The 22,769-nt window shown below is 49.7% G+C and overlaps 2 protein-coding genes across 15 annotated transcripts in view; both read right to left on the minus strand.

Moving 5' to 3' along the window:
- The window catches only part of LOC105498107 (radial spoke head 10 homolog B), a 44,711-nt gene extending 26,010 nt beyond the window's left edge, over positions 1–18,701 (minus strand). For 4 of the 14 annotated variants that reach the window (XR_011622616.1, XR_011622615.1, XM_071095325.1 and 1 more), the window contains exons 1-10: positions 18,443–18,509; positions 15,272–15,392; positions 14,817–15,155; positions 13,141–13,216; positions 11,999–12,067; positions 8,209–8,382; positions 6,385–6,470; positions 5,145–5,265; positions 3,563–3,739; positions 804–948 (exon numbers count right to left, since the gene is read on the minus strand). Coding sequence is in view for 12 of the 14 variants with exons in the window: in XM_071095325.1 (XP_070951426.1) it covers positions 804–948; positions 3,563–3,739; positions 5,145–5,265; positions 6,385–6,470; positions 8,209–8,382; positions 11,999–12,067; positions 13,141–13,216; positions 14,817–15,070 (1,102 nt within the window). In the remaining 2 variants the exon portion in view is untranslated. The other 10 variants (XM_071095320.1, XM_071095322.1, XM_071095321.1 and 7 more) reach the window with 10 other exon arrangements.
- A 48-nt stretch (positions 18,702–18,749) lies between these two features.
- Positions 18,750–22,769, minus strand: part of LOC105498115 (PMS1 homolog 2, mismatch repair system component) — a 40,705-nt gene continuing 36,685 nt past the window's right edge. The window contains exon 15 of the mRNA XM_071095318.1: positions 18,750–21,318. Within this exon, the coding sequence (XP_070951419.1) occupies positions 21,175–21,318 (144 nt within the window). The 3' untranslated portion in view covers positions 18,750–21,174. The remainder of the gene's footprint in view (positions 21,319–22,769) is intronic.

The raw sequence follows: 22,769 nt of genomic DNA on the forward strand, positions 1-22,769 counted from the left end.
GGCAGATCACGAGGTCAGGAGTCAGATACCACCCTGGCCAACATGGTAAAACCCTGTCTCTAATAAAATTACAAAAATTTGCCAAGCATGGTGGCACGCACCTATAACGCCAACTATTCAGGTTGCTGAGGCAGGAGAATCGCTTGAACCCAGGAGGCAGAGATTGCAGTGAGCCGAGATTGCACCACTGCACTCCAGCCTGGGCGACAGAGCAAGACTCCATCTCAAAAAAAAAAAAAAAAAAAAAAAAAAAAGATTAGCTAGGCATGGTGGTGCACATCTGTATTCCCGGGCTAAAGGTGAGGCTGAAGTGGGAGGATCACTGGAGCCCAGGAGTCTGAGGCCGTAGTGACAGAGCAAGACTTTGCCTCAAAAAAATTTTTTTTTTTTTGAGACGCAGTGTCGCTCTGTCGCCCAGGCTGGAGTGCAGTGGCCGGATCTCAGCTCACTGCAAGCTCCACTTCCCGGGTTTACGCCATTCTCCTGCCTCAGCCTCCTGAGTAGCTGGGACTACAGGCACCCGCCACCTCGTCCAGCTAGTGTTTTGTATTTTTAGTAGAGATAGGGTTTCACCGTGTTAGCCAGGATGGTCTCGATCTCCTGACCTCGTGATCTGCCTGTCTCGGCCTCCCAAAGTGCTGGGATTACAGGCTTGAGCCACCGCGCCCGGCCAAATTTTTTTTTTTTTTAAGGGAGTTGCTCACAGGGGACTTCTGTTTTCTGAAGTGTTCAGTGTATTTTCACGAGTGGACACCATGGATAGAAACAGATGAATTTTATTTCAACAGGTGAATGCTTCCTACCAGCACTCCTGGACAATCTTTGGGCAACTCCTGAAGACAGGTCCAGGCAGCCGATGAATTCAACTTCAAGATCTGGAAACCCGGCTATGTGGTCATTGGAGAATGTGCCTTCGTACACACGCCCGTTCTTGAAAGTTAATCGGCCCTGCAGACAGAAAAACAACTTTGTGCAGTTTAGGAAAAGTTTTCTTAGAAAAACACTGGTAAGGCTGGGTATGGTGGCTCACACCTGTAATCCCAGCACTTTGGGGGGCTGAGGCAGGCGGATCACAAGGTCAGGAGTTCGAGATCAGACTGGCCAACATGGTGAAACCCCATCGCTACTAAAAATACAAAAATTAGCCAGGCGTGGTGGCGTGTACTGTAGTCCCAGCTACTCAGGAGGCTGAGATAGGAGAATCGCTTGAATCCAGGAGGCGGAGGAGCCAAGATTGCACCACTGCACTCCAGCGTGGGTGACAGAGAGTCTGCCTCAAAAAAGGAAATAAGGAAAGGAAAGGAAAGGGAAGGGAAAAGGAAGGGAAAGGGAAAGAAAAGGGAAGGGAAAGGGAAGGGAAAGGGAAGGGAAAGGGAAGGGAAAGGGAAGGGAAAGGGAAGGGAAAGGGAAGGGAAAGGGAAGGGAAATGTGAGTAAATGTACATTGATAGTTTTTTCAAGGTTTTGGAGCTTTTCACTTGTTTTGAAAATACACACTTACTCCACATACAGTCAGGCTCCTGGGTCTCATGCACTGTATAAGTTCTCTCTCTTCCTCCTTCTTCTATTCCTCCTCCTCCCCTCTATCTATCTCCCCCACAATCTTTCTCCAACTTTAAGCACCTCTAGGCCACAGAATGTGTCTTATTAAACTAGGCTAGTGACCAGCAGAATGCCCATCATACAATAGAGACTCCCTGATTTTTTTTTTTTTTTTTTTTTTGTGAGACGGAGCCTTGCTGTCACCCAGGCTGGAGTGCAGTAGCACAATCTTGGCTCACTGTAACCTCCACCTCCTGGGTTCAAGCTATTCTCCTTCCTCAGTCTCCCAAGAGGCTGGGATTACAGGTGCCCGCCACCACACCTGGCTAATTTTTGTAATTTTAGTAGAGATGGGGTTTCACCATGTTGGCCAGGCTGGTCTTGAACTCCTGACTTCAAGTGATCTGTTCACCTTGGCCTCCCAAAGTGCTGGGATTACAGGCGTGAGCCACCATGCCCGGCCAAGACTCCCTGAGATTTGTCAAACCCAGGTCAATAGTCAGTTACTGATTCAGAAGTGGGCAAATGACCCTGTTTGGCTCTGTGAAACAAAAGACCCTTTTAGAGAGCTTCTATCAAAAGTTCCTCCTTTTCTTCTACTTAGTATGGTATGCGGATGTGAAGGCTGGAACCACAGCAGCCGACTTGCAATCATGAGGGAGGAAAAACACAAGGGCGAAAGTGACATGGTGGGAGATACTATGGATAAATGGAATAGAAATTCTGACAGCAATGAGTTGCTGAAGCCTACAGTATTCTGTATTATACATGGCAGACAACACTAGACTGTCTGTTACTTGCAAACCAAACCACCATCATACATACACACACACACATGCACACACACACACACCCACCAAAAACTAAATAACCACTAAATACGCAGGAAATCAATGACCACTGAAACTATTTTGCCAGGCACAGTGGCTCATGCCTATAATCCCAGCACTTTGGGAGGCTGAGGCAGGAGGATTGTTTGAGGCCAGGAGTTTGAGACCAGCTTGGCCAACATGGTAAAACCTGCATCACTACTTTAAAAAAAAAAAAAAAAATGAGCTGAGTGTGGTGGTGCACACCTGTAGTCCCAGCTACTCGAGTGGCTGAGGCACAAGAATCGATTAAACCTGGGAAGCAGAGGTTGCAGTGAGCCGAGATCACGCCACTGCACTCCAGCCTGGGTGACAGAGTAAAACTCTGTCAAAAAGAAAAAAAGAGTCATGTAATCACCTTAGCAAAACAGTAAGTTATCCTATACAAAATAGATAATGCAATTTAATAGAGAATGACATGCCTTTTGTCTAAAAGAGTTCTGTAGATGGATGGTGATGGTTGCACAACAATGCGAATGTATTTGATGCCACTGGACTGTGCACTTAGAAATTAAGACGGCAAATCTTATGTGTACTTTACCACAATCAAAAAGAAATCTAGAGTGCCTATATTTACCACAGACAAAATAGACCTCAGAGAAATAAAAGTTACCAGGGTTGGCCAGGTGTGGTGGCTCACACCTGTAATCCCAGCACTCTGGGAGGCTGAGGTGGGCCGATCACTTGAGGCCAGGAGTTCGAGACCAGCCTGGCCAACATGACGAAACCCTGTCTCTACTAAAAATACAAAAATTAGCCGGGCGTGGTGGCCCGCACCTGTAATCCCAGCTATTCATGAGGCTGAGGAAGGAGAATCACTTGAACCCGGGAAGCGGAGGTTGTAGTGAGCTGAGATCACACCACTGTACTCCAGCCTGGGCAACAGAGCAAGACTGCGTCTCAGAAAGAAAGAAAATTAGCAGGGTTAATAGGAAATTACGTGATGATCAAAAGAGCCAGAGCACCAATGCATAATGACCCTCCACGTGTGTGCCCCGAACAACAAACTTCAAATATATGAAGCGAAACTGACAGAACCAAAAGCAGAAATAGACAAATCTGCAATTATACTGGGACATGTCAATGGCTTTACAGCATTTCAATGGCTTTCCATCATTGTTTGAAATGGGATCTTCCCAGGTCTGTACTCACCGTGCCATGTTTCTTGTTGGAAACCCATTCTCCGTCATACACGGCTCCACTGGCGTAATAAAACTTGCCACGTCCGTGACGATGTCCGTTTACAAACTCCCCTATGTATTCATTTCTCAAGGGATACTGGGAACTGGGGATTCTCTTTAGAAACCACGTGTGTGTTCCAAAGCCATTCTGAAAAAAAGCAGACGGCCATGAGACATGCGCAAAGCAGTTTCTGTCTTTACCCGAATCCCCTCAAAATTAGGATAAATACAATGAAAACTGGAAAAGGCAAAGAACTTGGACTCTGGAGCCGCACAGACTTGGGTTCAATTTCAGCTCAGCTGCTTATTAACGAGTCTTTCGAACTAAGGCAGATGATTTAAGCCCTGTAAGTTCCTCATCCGTAAAACAGAAATAACACCTGCCCCTCAGCTTAGATACAAAGGAGTTCGAGACCAGCCTAGCCAACATGGTGAAACCCCATCTCTACTAAAAAGTGAAGATAAGTGTATATAAAGTGCCTGGCTTGATCATGACGGGTTTCACTGTTATTTTAAATTTTGGGGTTTATTTGCTTTTATATATTTTTATTTTTTGAGAAAGGGTCTCACTCCATCACCCAGGCTGGAGTATGACGGCACAGTCTTGGCTCACTGCAGCCTCAACTTCCAAGACTCAGGTGATCCCTCCCACCTCAGCCTCCCAAGTAGCCAGGACTATAAGCACCAGCCACCACTCCCGGCTAATTTTTGTATTTTTAGTAGAGATGGAGTTTTACCATATCGCCCAGGCTGGTATTAAACTCCTGGCCTCAATCCTCAAGTGGTCTCCCAACGTGCTGGGATTACACCTGTGAGCCACTGCGCCCAGCCTAAATTTTTACTTTCTAAAGATACAAGTTGGGCTGCGTGCTGTGGCTCATGCCTGTAATCCCAGCGCTTTGAGAGGCAGAGGTAGGAGGATCACTTGAGCCCAGGAGTTCAAGACCACCCTGTGTAATAAAGTAAGAATCCGTTTCTACAAAAAAAAAAATTATTTTTTAATTACCCAGGCACAGTGGCCGTGGGCACTTCTGTAGTCTCAGCTACAGGCGAGGCTGAAGTGGGAGGATCGCTTGAGCCAGGGAGGTAGAGAGCCATGACTGCACCACTGCAGTCCAGCCTGGGCAACAGAGCAAGACTCTGTCTCTAAAAACAAACAAGCAGACTGGGCGCAGTGGCTCACGCCTGTAATCCTAGCACTCTGGGAAGCCGAGGCAGGCGGATCACTTGAGGTCGGAGTTCGAAACCAGCCTGGCCAACATGGTAAAACCCCATCTCTACTAAAAATACAAAAAAAAAAAAAAAAAATTAGCCGTCCTTGGTGGCGGGTGCCTGTAATCTCAGCTACTCCAGAGGCTGAGGCAGGAGAACTGCTTGAACCTGGGAGGTGGAGGCTGCAGTGAGCTGAGATTGCGCCACTGCACTCCAGCCTGGGTGACAGAGAGACAGACTCCATCTCAAAAAAAAAAAAAAAAGAAAAGACATAATACATGTGTTGAGAATCGGTGGAGCGTCTGCCTCTGGGTATAAACTGCTCCCCCGCCCGGGCGTACCTGGAGGCCCCTTTCCCACCGTCCGGTGTACTCTTCATTGGCGGTCAGCCACCTCATCCTCCCCTCCCCGTGGCGCATGTTGTCTTCCCACTGGCCTTCGTATATATTTCCAGATTTATAACTAGGATGAAAGAAACCGAAGAAAAGCAATCAGTTACCTCCTACACAACGTTTACCTTTAAGACATTCTTTTAAACACTCCCCTTGAGCTCCTTTGAAGAAATCTACCCCTTGTACCTATACAATCTTCTCTGTATTTAAATTCAGGCTGGGCGCGGTGGCTCACGCCTGGAATCCCAGCACTTTGGGAGGCCGAGGCTAGAGGATCACCTGAGGTCAGGAGTTTGAGACCAACCTGACTAATAAGGAGAAACCCAATCTATCCTAAAAATACAAAATTAACCAGGCGTGGTGGTGCATGCTTGTAATCCCAGCTACTCGGGAGGCTAAGGCAGGAGAATCGCTTGAACCCAGGAAGTGGAGGTTGCCGTGAGCTGAGATTGCACCACTGCACTCCAGCCTGGGCAACAACACCGAAACTCCATCTCGAAAACAAAAACAAAAAACAAAAATTAGCCGGGCATGGTGGTGGGCACCTGTAATCCCAGCTGCTCGGGAGGCTGAGGCAGGAGAATCGCTTGAACTCAGAAGGTGGAGGTTGCAATGAGCCAAGATCATGCCACTGCACTCGAGCCTGGGCAACAGAGACTGTCAAATAAATAGACAGATAGGTAGGCAGATAGATAGATCGATAGATAGATAGATAGATAGGTAGGCATGAGGTCCTAAGGGAGCAGAATGAGTCACTTTATTAAACCTTCTGACTATTTAATAAGGTGACAAAGTGGGTAAGAGCCAGGTTTTTAAAATCTTTTAATAATTCCCTATTGTATCATGATTAGTTAATACTTGGCCAGTTTTTGAGATGGGATCTCACTGTGTCACTCAGGCTGGAGCGTGGTGGTGCGATCATGGCAGGAGAATTGCTTAACCCCAGAAGGTGGAGGTTGCAGTAAGCCGAGATGGCACCACTGCACTCCAGCCTGGGTGACAGAGCGAGACTGCGTCTCAAAAAAAAAAAAAAAAAAAAAAAAAAAAAAAAAAAAAAATCCACTCTGCTTAGAGAGAAAATGTTCTGTGCAACTTCTGCACCTTACTTTTAAATATCTGAAGTGAACATTATTTGGGCCCACAAACACTTCTTTGCCCACACCCCAAGCACGGCCATGGTCATACCTACCATCTTATTCCCCAGCCCTTTTTGATGTTTTGCACCCAGTCTCCCTCGTACCAACACGTACCCTCTTGATTGTAATAAATGGAGCCCTGAAACAAATAATGTCATCTTTATAACCATCAAACCTCATGACACAAACGCTTTGTCAAATGTAAGGATATCAACTTAAAAACTAGAACCTACACAGAGGCCAATGCCATATGTAACCAAGACATATAACCTGTTATTTTTCTGTTTTGCTGTCAAGAAAATGGTAAAACTGCTACACAAGGGGAAGTGAGATAATGTCACAAATCAATTTCTCCTTAATAAAGTGCCTTATTGGCCAGGCACAGTGGCTCATGTCTGTAATCCCAGCACTTTGGGAGGCCAAGGTGGGCGGATCACAAGGTCAGGAGTTCGAGATCTGTCTGGCCAACATGGTGAAACCCAGTCTCTACTAAAAATACAAAAATTAGCCGGGTGTAGTGGCACGCGCCTGTAATCCACCTACTTGGGAGGCTGAGGCAGGAGAATCACTTGAACCTGGGAGACAGAGGTTGCAGTGAGCCCAGATCGTGCCACTGCACTCTAGCCTTGGCAATAGAGCAAGACTCCGCCTCAAAATAAAATAAAATAAAATAAAAAGTGTCATATTAAGGCACAGAATGACTGCACTCATCACATTCAAGTCTATTCATTATATCCAGTAACTATTAGTCAATTAAGTACCTAAAGAAATCCTGTCTGTTGCCACTTGGAGTGAACAGTTGAGCCTTCCATGTAACGGAAGGTCACTCTCTCCTAGGCACCAGAACCATTATTGTTTTACCCATTTGGACATCCTATTCATTTTACTGCCTCCAAGTGTAAGTGAGCATAGTGTACCCTTTGTTTGATCTACACTGAAAAGCCTCAAAACGCTTTTTCACAGGTTTATCTGTGTGTGTGAGAGACAGAAACAGAGAGAGAATTTTTCTATCTTCTCTCTCATGATCAGGCAAACTCATTCCTTCCTGCAGCCATTCAGATGCTGCTGTCTGGAAGTCACCGTGCCCAGTCCCTCCAATATGTTTCAAGCAATCTGTGTAAGCTAACACACACACACACACACACACACACACACACACACAACACAACTCAATAAACAGCCATTCAGATGCTGCTGTCTGGAAGTCACCGTGCCCAATCCCTCCAATGTCTCAAGCAATATGCTGTAAGCTAAAACACACACACACACACACACACACACACACACACACAAAACAACAACACAACTCAATAAATAGCCTATTAAAGCCTGCATATGTCCAGGCACAGTGGCGCACGCCTGTAATCCCAGCACTTTGGGAGGCCGAGGTGGGTGGATCACTTGAGGTCAGGAGTTTGAGACCATCCTGGCCAACATGGCAAAATCCCGTCTCTACTAAAAATACAAAAACTAGCTGGGTGTGGTGGTGCACACCTGCAGTCCCAGCAACTCGGGAGGCTGAGGCAGCAGAATTGCTTGAACCCAGGAGGCGGAGGTTGCAGTGAGCCGAGATGGCGCCACTGCATGCCAGCCTGGGCCACAGACTCCGTCTCAAAAAAAAAAAAAAAATAATAATAATAATAAAATGCTTAATTTACACAATGTGAATTTCACCTCAATAAACAAAAAGTGAATATGCCCTGGACAGTGCCGCTAGCCCCTACCCCCTTCTCTCTCCATATGGCCGCCCAGCCCCTCCCCTGCCCTCCACATGGCCACCCCACCCCCTTTCTGCCCCGCCCCCCCCGCCCTCCTCCCCCCCGCCCTCCCCCCCCCGCCCTCCCCCCACCGCCCTCCACGGGGGCCACCCCGCCCACCTTCCCGTGCCGCCTGCCATTGCACCAGTGGCCGATGTAGGACACGGGCTGGGTGCTGCACTTGAACATCCCGAACCCGTTCCTCATGCCGTTGACCACTTCGCCTTCGTACATGCTGCCGTCCGGCCACGTGTACACGCCGTGGTTCATCGGGACGTTCTTCACAAAGTCGCCCTGAAGCAGAGCGGCCATGGGGTGACAGAAGGAAGCGCTGGGGGCGGGGGCGAGAATCCCTAGTCCTGTGGGCGGTTCCAGGAGCTTGCCTGACCTCTGACTCTATTCTTGCCTCTCCTGTGGACACGCACTGAACATCCCCCTCGCATTCTCTCTCTTCCTTGTCTGCATTTCCCATCCTCTCATCCCACCCAACCACTGGGTGGAAGTTCAGGCAGGTGGAAATATCTGGGAGGTTGCAGGTCGACCGAGCTCGAAGGAGCGAGCAGGTGACGTTGGAAAGTGCTGGCTTCCAATCCTGACCCGGGGAACTTCAGAATCTTAGAACTCACCTTGGCAGGGCGCAGTGGCTTACGCCTGTAATCACAGCACTCTGGGAGACCGAGGTGGGAGGATTGCTTGAGGCCAGGAATTTGAGGCCAGCCTGGGCAACCTAGGGAGACCCTGTCTCTAGAAAAATATTTTATTTATTTAATTTGTTTTTGTTTTTATTTTTGAGACAGAGTCTCACTCTGTTGCCCAGGCTGGAGTGCAATGGCGCCATCTCGGCTCACTGCAACCTCTGTCTCCCAGGTTCAAGCAATTCTCCTGCCTCAGCCTCTCAAGTAGCTGAGATTACAGGCGCCCACCACCACGCCCTGCTAATTTTTTTGTATTTTTATTACAGATGGGGTTTTGCCATGTTGGCCAGGCTGGTCTCGAACTCCTGACCTCAGGTGTTCCAGCCGCCTCAGCCTCCCAAAGTGCTGGGATTAACAGGCGTGAGCCATCATGCCTGGCTTTTTTTTTTTTTTGAGACACGGTCTCACTCTGTCACCTAGGTTGGAGTGCAGCGGCACAATCACAGCTCACTGCAGCCTCGACCTCCCGGGCTCAAGTGATCCTCCCGCCACGCCCCCCAAATAGCTGAGACTACAGGTGTGTGTGTGCCACAAGCCTCACTAATTTTTAAATATTTTGTGGAGATGGGGTTACTCTATGTTGCCCAGGCTGGTCTGGTCTCAAACTCCCAGCCTCAAGTGATCCTCCCACCTTGGCCTCCCAAGTAGCTGGGACTACAGGTGCATGCCACCAAGGTGCAGTGGTGCACGCCTATAATCCCAGCACTTTGGGGGTGCTGAGGTGAGAGGATCTGTTGAGCCCAGGAGGTTGAGGCTGCAGTGAACTATGACTACTGCATTCCAGCCTGGGCGACAGAGCAAGATCCTGTGTCTAATTGAGAAAAACAAAAAACAAAAAACCCCGCTCGAAGGAGGTGAATTCACTGTTCCCTCCAGGCTTAGTGATGACTGGGGAAGTCCCTCTTTCTTTTTCCTTTTTTTTTTCCCCCCAAGGGGGAGGATTGCTCTTGTTGCCCAGGCTGAGTGCGATGGTGCAGTCTCGGCTCACTGCAAACTCTGCCTCCCAGGTTTAAGCAATTCTCCCACCTCAGCCTCCCGAGTAGCTGGGATTACAGGCGCCCACCACCACGCGCAGCACATTTTTGTATTTTTAGTAGAGACGGGGTTTCACCATATTGGCCAGGCTGGTCTCAAACTCCTGACCTCAGGTGATCCACCTGCCTTGGCCTCCCAAAGTGCTGGGATTACAGGCATGAGCCACCGCGCCCGGTCAGACAATCCCTCTTTCTGCCACAGGTCATCAAAATATTCTGTAAACAAGTCAGTCAACAGCCTGCCCCAGGGGCACCTGCTAGGGAACCCGCTCTGCCCAGGACGTCTGAGTGGGCAGCAGGCAGCACCTGCACACCACGCAGCAGCGTCGGGTCCTCTTCCAGGAACCCGAACTCCCTGGATGCAGCCAAGTCAGCAGAGAAGAGGGGCAGCACAGCCTGGCCTGACCACTAGCCAGGACCCATGAGGCCAGCCGGCCTCTCTCTGAGGATGCTTCTAGGAGACCCCGGAGTCCTGCCCAGAAGCCCCCGACTGGGCTGGAGTGGGGATCTGAGCCTGCAAAAAACGACCTCCCCACCTGCCGAGAGTTTCCCGAGACAATGAGGCACAGGGGGGTTCTTGGTAAATCGCCATTTAAAGACCAGAAATTGGCCCCGCGCGGTGGCTCACGCCTGTAATCCCTGCACTTTGGGAGGCTGAGGTGGGCAGATCACCTGAAGTCAGGGGTTTGAGACCAGCCTGGCCAACATGGCGAAACCCTGTCTCTACTAAAAATACAAAAATTAGCCCGGCGTGGTGGCGCATGTCTGTAATCCCAGCTACTCTGGAGGCTGAGGCAGGAGAATTGCTTGAACCCAGGAGGTGGAGGTTGCGGTGAACCGAGATCCCGCCACTGCACTCCAGCCTGGGCGACAGAGCAAGACTCTGTCTCAAAAATAAAATAAAATAAATAGAATAAAATAAGGACCAGAAACCTTGCATGTCAGTCGCTGTCGCATGGGAAGGGAGCTGGCATGAATCCAAGGTGGGGGCCCAATCCTCAGGCTCCCCTGGAACTTGGAGATCCTCCTCGCCCCGCCAGTGAGGGCCAGTCCCTCCCTCTCTCTCCCTGCTCCTCTCACTGCCCAGCTGCAGTTGGCTTCCCTGCCCAAACTTGACTCCATCATTGCCTGGGTGTTATTTGAATAAGTGCATTATGCTCATGTGTTTTAAATGTCATCATTACCATTTATAAACACCATCTGTTAGCAACTCTGCATTTGGGAATTTTAGAATAGCATTTCAGGCGCTCACTCACTTTGTGGGTGGGAATTGAGCCTGGTACAATCCCTTGGAGAACAATTTGGTCCTTGCAATCAGTTTAAAAATACACATTCTCCTCAACCCCGCAAGACAGGTGAAATGAACGCCACATAATGGAATACACGCAGCCAGTAAAAACAGATCTGCATCCATGGATATGGTTTCATCTCAAAATTAAAGGTACAGGCCAGGTGCGGTGGCTCACGCCTATAATCCCCAACAGTTTGGGAGGCTGAGGTGGGAGGATCGCTTAAGCCCAGGAGTTCAAGACCAGCCTAGGCAACACAGCAAGACCCTGTCTCTACAAAAAAAAAAAAAAAAAAAAGTAAAAATAAATTAGCTGGGCGCCGTGGAGCACACCTGTAGTCTCAGCTACTCAGCAGGCTGAGCCAAGAGGATCGCTTGGGCCTGGGAGTTTGAGGCTGCCGTGAGTCATGATCTCACCACTGCACTTCAGCCTGGGTGACAGAGCAAGACCCCATGTCAGACTAACTAACTAAGTAAATGTGCCAAAGAGAGTGTGTACTAAACTGTGTGTGTGTGTGAAAAGCAAGACAGGCTACAGAAGGTCCAGGCTGCTGTGAGTCATGATTGCACCACTGTACTCCAGCCTGGGCAACAGAGCAAGACCCTGTCTCCAAAAAAAAAAAAAAAAAAAAAGAGGTAGGACAAGCTGCATACATGTTTGTGTGCTCTCTGTGCTGAGAAGGCGTGGAATACCTCTAAAACACACAAATGAAACCAATAACAATTCCTCCTGGGTCCAGTGTAATCATGAGTTACTAGATCCTCTGGTTCTGTGAATTTCTCTTAACCCATATGCTGAATTACATCTACAAAAACAGGCTGTTCAATTGTGGGAAACTGATTGTTCCATCCAACAATCACAGTTTAGAACTATAACTGGTTATATGCCTCACCTCGTATTTTAATCCATCGGCCCAAATATAAGTCCCTTGTCCATGCATGAGTCCTTCTGAAAACATACCCTTCAAAACAAAACAAAGCAATGACAAACGCTTGGAATGCAACTGACATATATATATATATCTTTAAGATAGGGTCTGGTTCTGTCACCCAGGCTGGAGTGCAGTGGTGTGATCATAGCTCACTGCAGCCTCGACCTCCCAGGCTCCAGCAATCCTCCCACTTCAGCCTCCCGAGTAGCTGGGACTACAGGCATCCACCACCATGCCCAGCTAGTTTTTGTATTTTTTGTAGAGATGGGATTTCACCGTGTTGGCCAGGCTGGTCTTGAAATCCTGAGCTCAAGCAACGCACCCACCTTGGCCTCCCAAAGTGCTGGGATTATAGGCAGGAGCCACCGCGCCTGGCCGGCCGCTGATGATGGTCTCCCACAGCTGCCTTATCCCAGTTTCTCGTGTGTGAAGATGCTTGTCTGTGCACTCAGCAGCAGCTGCGTCCTACTGAGTCCTACTTTGAGCTGGCTCCACACTGGGATCCATCCTTCTCTAAAAAGGATCTAAGAGGTCCTCATCTTCATGACCTAAGGATGACCTCATCTACAAAAATACGTTCTCAACTGGGTGTGGGGGCTCACACGTGCAATCCCAGCACTTTAGGAGTCTGAGGCAGGAGGATCACTTGTGCCCAGGAGTTCAAGACCAGCCCTGGCAACACAGCAAGTCCTTGTCTCTACCAAAAAAAAAAAAAAAAAAATTAATTAGCCAGGCGTGGTAGCGCACGCCTGTAGTCCCAGCTATTTAAGAGGCTGAGGAGGGAGGATCGTTTGACTCTGAGAGGTCAAGGCCACAATGAGCTATGACTGTGCCACTGCACTCCAGCTTGGGTGACAGTGAGACCGTGTCTCAAGAAATAATAAAATAAAATAATCAGGAAAAGAAACAAATCTAAAATAACTTGTATTATACTGAGCATTATTTTTACCTTAAATAGGTAATCAGGGTTCAGAATAAAATCAGCATGAAGAGCTTCCAATTTCTTTTGAAGCGTCAGTGGATTTTACTGAAGATTTGCAAATCTCTGACCATCACCCCACACCTTCCTCCCCCTCCTGCAGGTTCTCAAACGCACAACTCACACGATAGGTACAACCGCCTTGAAAGACTGCGAAGCCTTTTCCCTCGTACAGCCCACGAATTTTCTCCCCTTCATAGCTACAGAGAAATAAAGGGAATTCAAGGTAATGAACAATGTGAATACACCCAGGTGACAGTGGGTTAAAATATATAACTACGTAATGGGAAGAATGAAGTCGAAAAAAAAAAAAAATATATATATATATATACACACACACACACAGCTAGAAAGTGGAATAGCGGTGGCTCAAGCCTGTAATCCCAGCACTTTGGGAGACCGAGACGGGCGGATCACGAGGTCAGGAGACTGAGACCATCCTGGCTAACACGATGAAACCCCGTCTCTACTAAAAAAAAAAAAAAAAAAAAAAAAAGAAAGTGGAATAGGTCACCAGGGGTTCGAAGGTGGGATGAGGAATGAAGGAGTTCGGGGTTTTTTGTTTTGTTTTGTTTTTTTGGGTTTTATTTTGAGTCGGAGTTTCACTCTGTCATTCAGGCTGGAGTACAGTGGTGTGATCTCGGCTCACTGCAACCTCCGCCTCCCGGGTTCAAGTGATTCTCCTGCCTCAGTCTCCTGAGTAGCTGGGATGACAGGCGCATGTCACCATGCCCAGCTAATTATTGTGTTTTCAGTAGAGAGGGGGTTTCACCATGTTGGCCAGGCTGGTCTCAAACTCCTGACCTCAAGTGATCCGCCCGCCTCAGCCTCCCAAAGTGCTTGGATTACAGGCTTGAACCACTGGACCTGGCCTGGAGTTACTATTTAATAGATGGTTGTACAACACTGTGAATGTACTTAATGCCATTGAATTGCACACTTAAAATAATTAAGATAGTACATTTTGTTATATATGTTTCACCACAATAAACTCTCTCTCTATATATATACACCATGGGGCTCTACGTTTGCCACTTGAGTGATGAGCTTACTAGAAGCCCAAATCTTAGCATCACACAACATGCCCTTGTAACCTACACATGTAACCCCCTAAATCTAAAATACAATAATTTTTTTTTTTTGAGACGGAGTCTCGCTCTGTCGCCCAGGCTGGAGTGCAGTGGCCGGATCTCAGCTCACTGCAAGCTCCGCCTCCTGGGTTTACACCATTCTCCTGCCTCAGCCTCCCAAGTAGCTGGGACTACAGGTGCCCGCCAACACACCCGGCTAGTTTTTTTGTATTTTTTAGTAGAGACGGGGTTTCACCGTGTTAGCCAGGATGGTCTCGATTTCTTGATCTCGTGATCCGCCCGTCTCGGCCTCCCAAAGTGCTGGGATTACAGGCTTGAGCCACCATGCCCAGCCCAATAATTTTTTTAAATACATAAAATTACCTTCAGGCCAGGCACAGATGATGTCTGTAATCCCAGCACTTTGGGAGGCTGAAGCAGGTGGCTTACCTGAGGTCAGGAGTTCGAGACCAGCCTGGCCAACATGGTAAAACCCCCGTCTCTACTAAGAGTACAAAAATTAGCTGGGTGTGGTGGCGGGCTAATCTCAGCTACTCAGGAGGCTGAGGCAGGAGAATTGCTTGAACACGGGAGGCGGAGGTTGCAGTGAGCCAAGATCGCACCACTGCACGCCAGCCTGAACGACAGAGTGAAACTCCGTCTCAAAATAAAATAAAATACACCGCCTGACTGGCAGTGTGATACCCTGTGGCACCCCCATTAAAATCACCTCTCCACGATGAGTTTGGTCAGAATGGACTCTTCGTATTGGGTGGCGTCTTCATTCTGCTGACCGTTTCGGGGGTCTTTTTTGGGTTTCGCTTCGTTAAGCTGCATTCCCAGCAACGGGACGCCAGCTGGGGACATCTCTTGCCTAGTGGTGTTGCCATCTTGTTTGGAAAAGTCTAGATTATCAGAGAGAGATGAGGGAGAGCGGGCCGACTTGTCCCCTCTTTTGTCTGCTTTTTTCTTTTCTTTCACCATTGCCTTGGGAAGATCCAATGGTTACTTGAATCAAATGGTTCCTTTGGTTCAGAGCTGCTTGTTTCAAAGCACTGATGAGTTTTATCTGAAAAATAAAAATTACGTCTCCAAACACTTGGGGTTTTCATTTGTAGTTAAAATTTCAGTTTTACAACACAATGTCATTATCATTCTCCTGCCAAAGTCTGAAAAATTAGTTACCACGGCCGGGTGTGGCGGCTCACACCTGCAATCTCAGCACTTTGGGGAGGCCGAGGCGGGAGGATCATGTGAGTCCAGGAGGTCGAGATCAGCCTAGGCAACGTAGTGAGACGCCCCCTCTCTAAAAAAAATACAAATAAATTAGCCAGGCGTGGTGGCACATGCCTGTAGTCCCAGCTACAAGAGAGGCTCAGGTGGGAGGACTGCTTGAGCCTGGGAGGTCGGGAGATCACACCACTGCACTCCAGTCTAACAGAGCAAGACTCTGTCTCAAAAATAATAATAATTACAAGTTTCAAGCACCATCAGTTTATAAATATATAACCTCAACACTGCATTGGTTGTTCCCAAAATTGTTTTATTTTTGAGACAGAGTCTCACTCTGTCACCCAGGTTGGAGTGCAGTGGCACAATCACGGCTCACTGCAGCCTCAACCTCCCAGGCTCAGGCTATCCTTCCACCTCAGTCTCCCAAGTAGCTGGGACCACAGGCATGCATCACCACACCTGGCTAATTTTTTTTAGAGACAGGGTCTTGCTATGTTGCCCCGGCTGGTCTGGAACTCCTGAGCTCAAGCAATCCGCCTGTCTCAGCCTCCCAAAGTGCTGGGATTATAGGTGTGAGCCACTGCACCTGGCCCTAAAAATTATTTAAGTTGCAACCATTGTCTAGCATGGTTTCTTGAAAGGTATCCCTACACATGAAAAAGGCTACTTAACCTCTAGGAGGTGGGCAGATCATGAGGTCAGGAGATCAAGACCACCCTGGCTAACACGGTGAAACCCCGTCTCTACTAAAAATACAAAAAATTAGCCAGGCGTGGTGGCACATGCCTGTAATCCCAGCTACTTAGGAGGCTGAGGCAGGAGAATCACTTGAACCCAGGAGGCAGAGGTTACAGTGAGCTGGGATTGCACCACTGCACTCCAGCCTGGGCAACAGAGCGAGACTCTGTCTTAAAAAAAAAAACCCTCTCCTTATAGGTCAGCATTGTAAAGTGTGCAAGAGCTGGATTCAGGGTCCTGCACTGTCCATTACCAGTTCTGTGGGTTTTGTGTTGTTGTTGTTGTTTTGAGACGGAGTCTCACTCTGTCATCCAGGCTGGAGTGCAGTGGCGCGATCTCAGCTCACTGCAACCTCTGCCTCCTGGGTTCACGCCATTCTCCTGCCTCAGCCTCCTGAGTAGCTGGGACTACAGACACTTGCCACCAAGCCTGACTGATTTCTTTCATATTTTTAGTAGAGACAGGGTTTCACTGTGTTAGCCAGGATGGTCTCGATCTCCTGACCTGGTGATCCGCCTGCCTCGGCCTCCCAAAGTGCTGGGATCATAGGCGTGAGCCACTGGGCGTGGGTGCCTGGCCCAGTTCTGTGTTTTTGAGTTTTGTTGTTGTTGTTGTTGTTTTGAGATGGAGTCTAGCCCTGTCATCCAGGCTGGAGTGCAGTGGCAGGATCTCAGCTCACTGCAACCTCCGCCTCCCGGATTCAAGCGATTCTCCTGCTTCAGCCTCCTGAGTAGCTGGGATTACAGGCGCCTGCCACCACACTCAGCTAATTTTTGTATTTTTAGTAGAGATGGGGTTTCACTGCATTGGCCAGGCTGGTCTCGAACTCCCAACCTTGTGATCTGCCCACCTTGGCCTCCCAAAGTGCTGATGTTACAAGCGTGAGCCACCACACCCCGCTGGTTTTCTTTCTTTCTTTTTTTTTTTTTTTTTTGAGACGGGGGTCTTGCTATGTTTTTCCCAGGCTGGTTTTGAACTCCTGGCCTCAAGCAATCTTCCCACCTTCTCCTCCCAAAGTGCTAGGATTGCAGGCATGAGCCACTGAGCTCGGTCAAGTGCTGTGTTCTAAAGCAAGTTGCTTAATCTCCTCTGTCTCAGAAATAGAAATAACAGTACCTTGTATCATAAGAATTAAATCGATGACACACAGAAAAATCCCTAAGTACAGGGTACAGAGTAAAGTCAATAAATTGAGTGATTATCTCGTCCCTTTCCTGTTTTCAAACTTGAAATCATTGGTTTCCTACTCCCTCTAGCACTGCCATCGATTGAGCGCCTCTCATATGCGAGACAAGCAAGGAACCGTGTGCTGGAGTGGCGTTTCCAGCGCATCGTTGCTTGAGTTGTATTTCCAGCGCGTCGTTGCTCCAGCTCCGTTTCCAGCTCATATCTTTGCTTGTCTGGCATATGAGCTGCGGTGCAGGGTTTCAAAGCCATAGTTCACGACTTTCCTAATCTGGCCCCACCGAAAGCACCCTGGTCCATCAAGCAGGATGCATAGGTGAGCCATGTGGTGAAGGCCAGGTCTGGTCCCTTTTCATAGGCCCGACGGCTGCAGTGAGCCCTTCTTGCCCTCTTCTTCCTGGATGCCATCCTCTGGCCACCCCAGCCTCCAGCTGAACCCACCTCCAGCCTTCTCTCTTCCTCCATTATTTATTTATGGAGACAGGGTCTCGCTCTGTCCCCCGGCTGGAGTGCAGTGGTGCGATCTCGGCTCACTGCCACCTCCGCCTCCCGGGTTCAAGTTATTCTTCTGCGTTAGCCTCCCAAGTAACTGGGATTATAGGCGCCCGCCACCACTCCTGGCTAATTTTTGTATTTTCAGTAGAGACGGGGTTTCACCATGTTGGTCAGGCTAATCTCGAACTCCTAACCTCAGGTGATCCTCCCACCTCGGCCTCCCAAAAGTGCTGGGATTACAGGCCTGAGCCACCGCGCCCGGCCAAGCTTTCTCTCTTCCTTCAAACACTACCCTGCTCCTTCACACGCCCGACCACTGTCTCAGCGAAGCCGCCCCTGGGTCACCTAGCCCAAGCTGCTCTCACCTCTAAATTTAAAGGGGCCTTTACTACGAGGTTTACGGTCCTCTGTCAGTGACCTACAAATAAGTGAACTACAAATCAAGCCAATTTCGTTTCTCAGTGCGTGTTTCCTAATGTTTCCTCTGTTCTCCCGGGCTTAAGGAGAGGCCATCTCTCTCCCGTGTCTACGGTGAGGCGGGAAGAACGGGCTCCCTGCACTGGTCGGCCCGGCCTAGGCCCTCCTCGCCCATCACGCACGTGCTCTGCTCCTGGGAGGCCGCGTCAGTCCGGCCGGCCGGGAAGGAGCAGGACCCGGTCGCCACCGCTGTCCCGGCTACGCATGACCGCGTCCTGGGGCGCTCACCTCGCTCCAGGAGCCCAGAGACCTCGCCGGGCTCGGGCGAGGTGTTGCAGGGCTCTCCGCGTCCCAGATCCGGCTCTGGTCTCCAGGCAACCGCGGACGCCTCCTGGCCCGCCCTGTGCTCTTAAAGGGGCCGCGCGCCAGCGCCAAGCAGGTGTCCCGCCCTTGCTGGTCCTGAAGGCCAGGGGGAAAGGCTGGGCGCTGGAGGCAGCAGGCCAAGGGTTTCCCAGCTCTGCTAACTGCTTCATCATAAAATAGGAATAACGCAGGCATTAGTTTTTCCATTGCTGCTGTAAACAAATTACCATAAATTTAGTGGCTTGAAGCAACACAAATTTATTATCCTACAGTCTGTAAATTAGGCCCACAGTGCTGGTTCCTTCCAGAGGCTGCGGTGAAGCATCCGTTTCCTTGCCTTTTCCAGCTTTTCCAGAAGCGGTCCCCAACCTTTTTGGCACCAGAGACCGGTTTCGCAGAAGACAATTTCTCCACGGATGGGGGTAGGGAATGGTTTCAGGATGATTCAAGCGCGTTGCATTTACTGTGCATTTTATTTCTATTATTATTACATTGTAATATATAAGTAAATAATTCTACAACTCACCATCATAGACTCAGTGGGAGCCTGAGCTTGTTTTCCTGCAACTAGACGGTCCCATCTGGGGGTGATGGGAGACAGTGACAGATCATCAGGCATCAGATTCTCATAAGGAGTGTGCAGCCTACATCCCTCGTGTGTAGAGTTCACAATAGGGTTTGTGCTCCTATGAGAATCTAATGCCCACCGCTGATACGACAGGAGGTGGCGCTCAGGTGATAACACCAGCCATGGGGACTGGATCTAAATACAGATGAAGTTTCGCTGGCTTGCCCGCCCCTAACCTGCTGTGCACCCTGGTTCCTAACAGGCCATGGACCACTACTGGTGTGTGGCTGGAGTGCTGGAATCCCTGTTCCAGAGGCTGCTTGCAATCCTTGACTAGTGGTACCTCCTTCCATCTCCAAAACCAGCAAGGCAGCTTCTCTCTGGCCAGCAGGGAAAGGTCTCCACCTTTGAAGGACTCACCCAATGGACTGGGCCCACCCAGACAATCCAGGATAATCTCTCTACTGCAAGATCCTTGACTCGGCCAGGCAGTATGGCTCACACCTGTCATCTCAGCACGTTGGGAGGCCGGGGCAGGTGGATCACCTGAAGTCAGGAGTTCGAGACCAGCCTGGCCAGCATGCAACATAGTGAAACCCTGTCTCTACTAAAAATACAAAAATTAGTTGGCTGTGGTTGTGGGCACCTGTAATCCCAGCTACTCTGGAGGCTGAGGTGGGAGAATCACTTGAACCTGGGAGGCAGAGGCTGCAGTGAGCTGAGATCAGGCTATTGTACTCCAGCCTGGGCAACAGGAGTGAAACTTCAAAAAAAAAAAAAAAAAAATTCTTCACTCAATCACACCTGCCGAGTCCCTTCTGCCATGTGAGGCAGCCTGGTCACAGGTTCTGGGGATTAGGACACAGCTGTCTTGGGGGCTATTATCCTGCCACAGCTGCCAGTCTGCAGAGTTCGTAAGTGGGATCCTGCAGACGCCAGCACAGTGCCAGACACGATGGCACAGTTACTACTGTACTGCCTCCTCCATCCAGGAGCCCTCTCTTCCTTGAAGCCCAATCTGGGGAAGGGGTGGGGCAGCAGGGGAGTCACATCCGTCCTCATTGGGCCCCCAAGAGGACATCTTTACTTCCATTTTCAGCCCAAACAGGACAAGGTTCCATGAAAACGACTTGAAAAGACAGACAGGGATTCTTATATTCCCAGAACCACTCAAAGCCAGTAACTGGAATGTTCTACAGTTCACACCCTGAGGAACCAAATCACAGCATCAAATTATGGGAAAATCAAACTCTTTTTGCTCCCCTGCGAGGACAGCACTTTGCTACCTTGGCCGCACAGAGGAATGTTTAAAAATAGTGACCCCTGTCCCATCCAGTCATTTTCTTCCAGCCGGGCAGAGAATCCCCCTTGTTTAAAAATTTAATGTGAATCAGGACTGAGAATCACTAACCCAAAAGGACCCTAATTTTAAATTTATGAAATTAAAGAAGAATTTAATTATTAAGGGTTGAAAGTTATAGATTAAACTATGTCCAGCCAGAGCAGAGGGCTGAGTGACTTCCAGAGCGGTTTGTTTTGTTTTGAGACGGAGTCTTGTTCCATCCCCCAGGGTAGAGTACAATGGTGCGATCTCGGCTCACTACAACCTCCGTCTCCATGGTTCAAGAGATTCTCCTGCCTCAGCCTCCCAAGTAGCTGGGATTACAGGCATGCACCACCACGCCTGGCTAATTTTGCATTTTTAGTAGAGGTGGGGTTTCTCCATGTCAGGCTGGTCTCGAACTCCCGACCTCAGGTGATCCGCCTGCCTCAGCCTCCCAAAGTGCTGGGATCACAGGCATGAGCCACCACGGCCAGCCCAAGTGTTCTTATTTTTATAAAATATGTTCCTGCCTGGACACACAGACACACACACACACACGAGCGCATGCAAACAGAGAAAAAAAAATTTTTGCAAGTAGCGCTCCATCTGGTCTGAAAAGGTTCTCAAGATCACTTTTAAATGGGTCTGATGTGTATTTTTTTTAAGTAGCAGGTTCATTTGAAAACAAAAAAGGTTAGTGAAGACCCTGTCTTTCAAAACATAAAAATCTGCAATAAAACCGATGATTCCACACAGTGACTACTGTCAGTTCTGCGAAATGACACCCAGGTTGGCTATATGTCTCATGGTTGGCCTTCCATGGGGACAGTTCCAGGGGTGGTCCATCTCCCCCATGTGGGTGATCAGTTTCTTCATCTCGCTTGTGTTAAGAGCAGTTCCAATCATCACCTGAGGACCAGACACAATGGTTCAACGTTTTAATAGGTTTTTTTGACATCAGAATGGCAGCTCTTCAGAAGCACTGTTGTCTAAAATGAGACTGGACAAGATTACAGCTCAAAAAAACCACCTTCCCTGAAAAACCTTCCCCCAGAGAAGCCTAGGTTCTAGATCTCAGCCCTCCACCTTTCTGTGACATCAGGTCCCTTGTGGCTGCTTCGAGGTGGCACTGCCTCCACTCCAGACGCGACCACACCTGTCCCGAACGCAGCCACTCTCAGCGGCCACCCTGCCCTCTCACCCTGGCAGGTGCAGCAGCCTCCCGGCTGGGCTCCCCGCCCCACTGCGAGCGCTCCGAGCTGCTCTCCACTCAGCAGCCAGTGATTACATCTAAAGCGCTGTCAGGTCATGTCGTTCCGCTCCACAGCTTTCCCCTCACCTGAATAAAAGCCCCCGTCTGTCCCTGACTTGGCCCTCACTGGGCTGTGCCTGCACCCGCACCTCCAAGCACGAATGCCTCCCCTCCTCACCCCAGCTGCACTGCTACTCCCTTCCTCTTGCACATCAAGCAAACACCTGCCTCAGGGCTGCGGCACTGCCGGGACCCTCTCCCCCAGTGGGTGCAGGCGTCACTCCCCCTCTGTTGAGCTCCACCCTGCTGCCCTGGCAGGGTACTCCAGCCCTGGCCCTGCTGCCTCCCTGCCATGGGTCCTCTGACAGGAAGGAGAGGAGACAAGCCTGAAGCGCTCTGTCGCCTCCCTTCTTCCTGTAGCACCGAGGGCTCGCCATGTGCCAAGCACAGTCGGAAAGCGGCGACAGCAGTGACAGCAGTGACGGCAGGGTTCCACCAGGTCAGAGGAGGACAGATAATCAACAAGTCAACAGAGAACCAAGACAGATGGCGCCCAGGAGAGGGGGCCTGCTCAGGTGTGGGGAGGGGGTGAAGGGTGAAGGTGGCAAACCCAGGTAGAGAGGAGCGTAGGGTGTAAGGCGGGGAGGAGACTGGGCGAGTGTGGAACTGGAAGGCGGCTACATGGCTGGAAGCGTGGTCGGGAGGAGATGGGGCTGGAAGGGTGGGCAGGGCTCAGAGCAGGGGCCTCGTGGGCAGGCAGTGACAACATTGGAGACGGAGGAGTAGGCCAGGGTGGGAGGGAAGGAGCAGCCTGTGGTTCCCCGGGCCCCTGAGTCACACTAAAGACTCAGGACGTCAAAACTGACCAGCTGTGAGCTCACCTCCACACTCTCACTCACAGACACCAAGAATGGAAGGTCCATATTAGGTCTTGTTTTTTTTTTGCGAGGCAGGGGGTGGTGAGGAGACTGTCTCCCAGGCTGGAGTGCACCGGTGCGATCTCAGCTCACTGCACCTCCGCCTCCCAGATTCAAGCAATTCTCCCGCTTCAGCCTCCCGAGTAGCTGGGATTACAGGCGCCCGCCACCACGCCCAGCTAATTTTTGTA

Source organism: Macaca nemestrina, chromosome 4 (genome assembly GCF_043159975.1).
Source record: "Macaca nemestrina isolate mMacNem1 chromosome 4, mMacNem.hap1, whole genome shotgun sequence".
Classification (NCBI taxonomy): domain Eukaryota; kingdom Metazoa; phylum Chordata; class Mammalia; order Primates; family Cercopithecidae; genus Macaca; species Macaca nemestrina.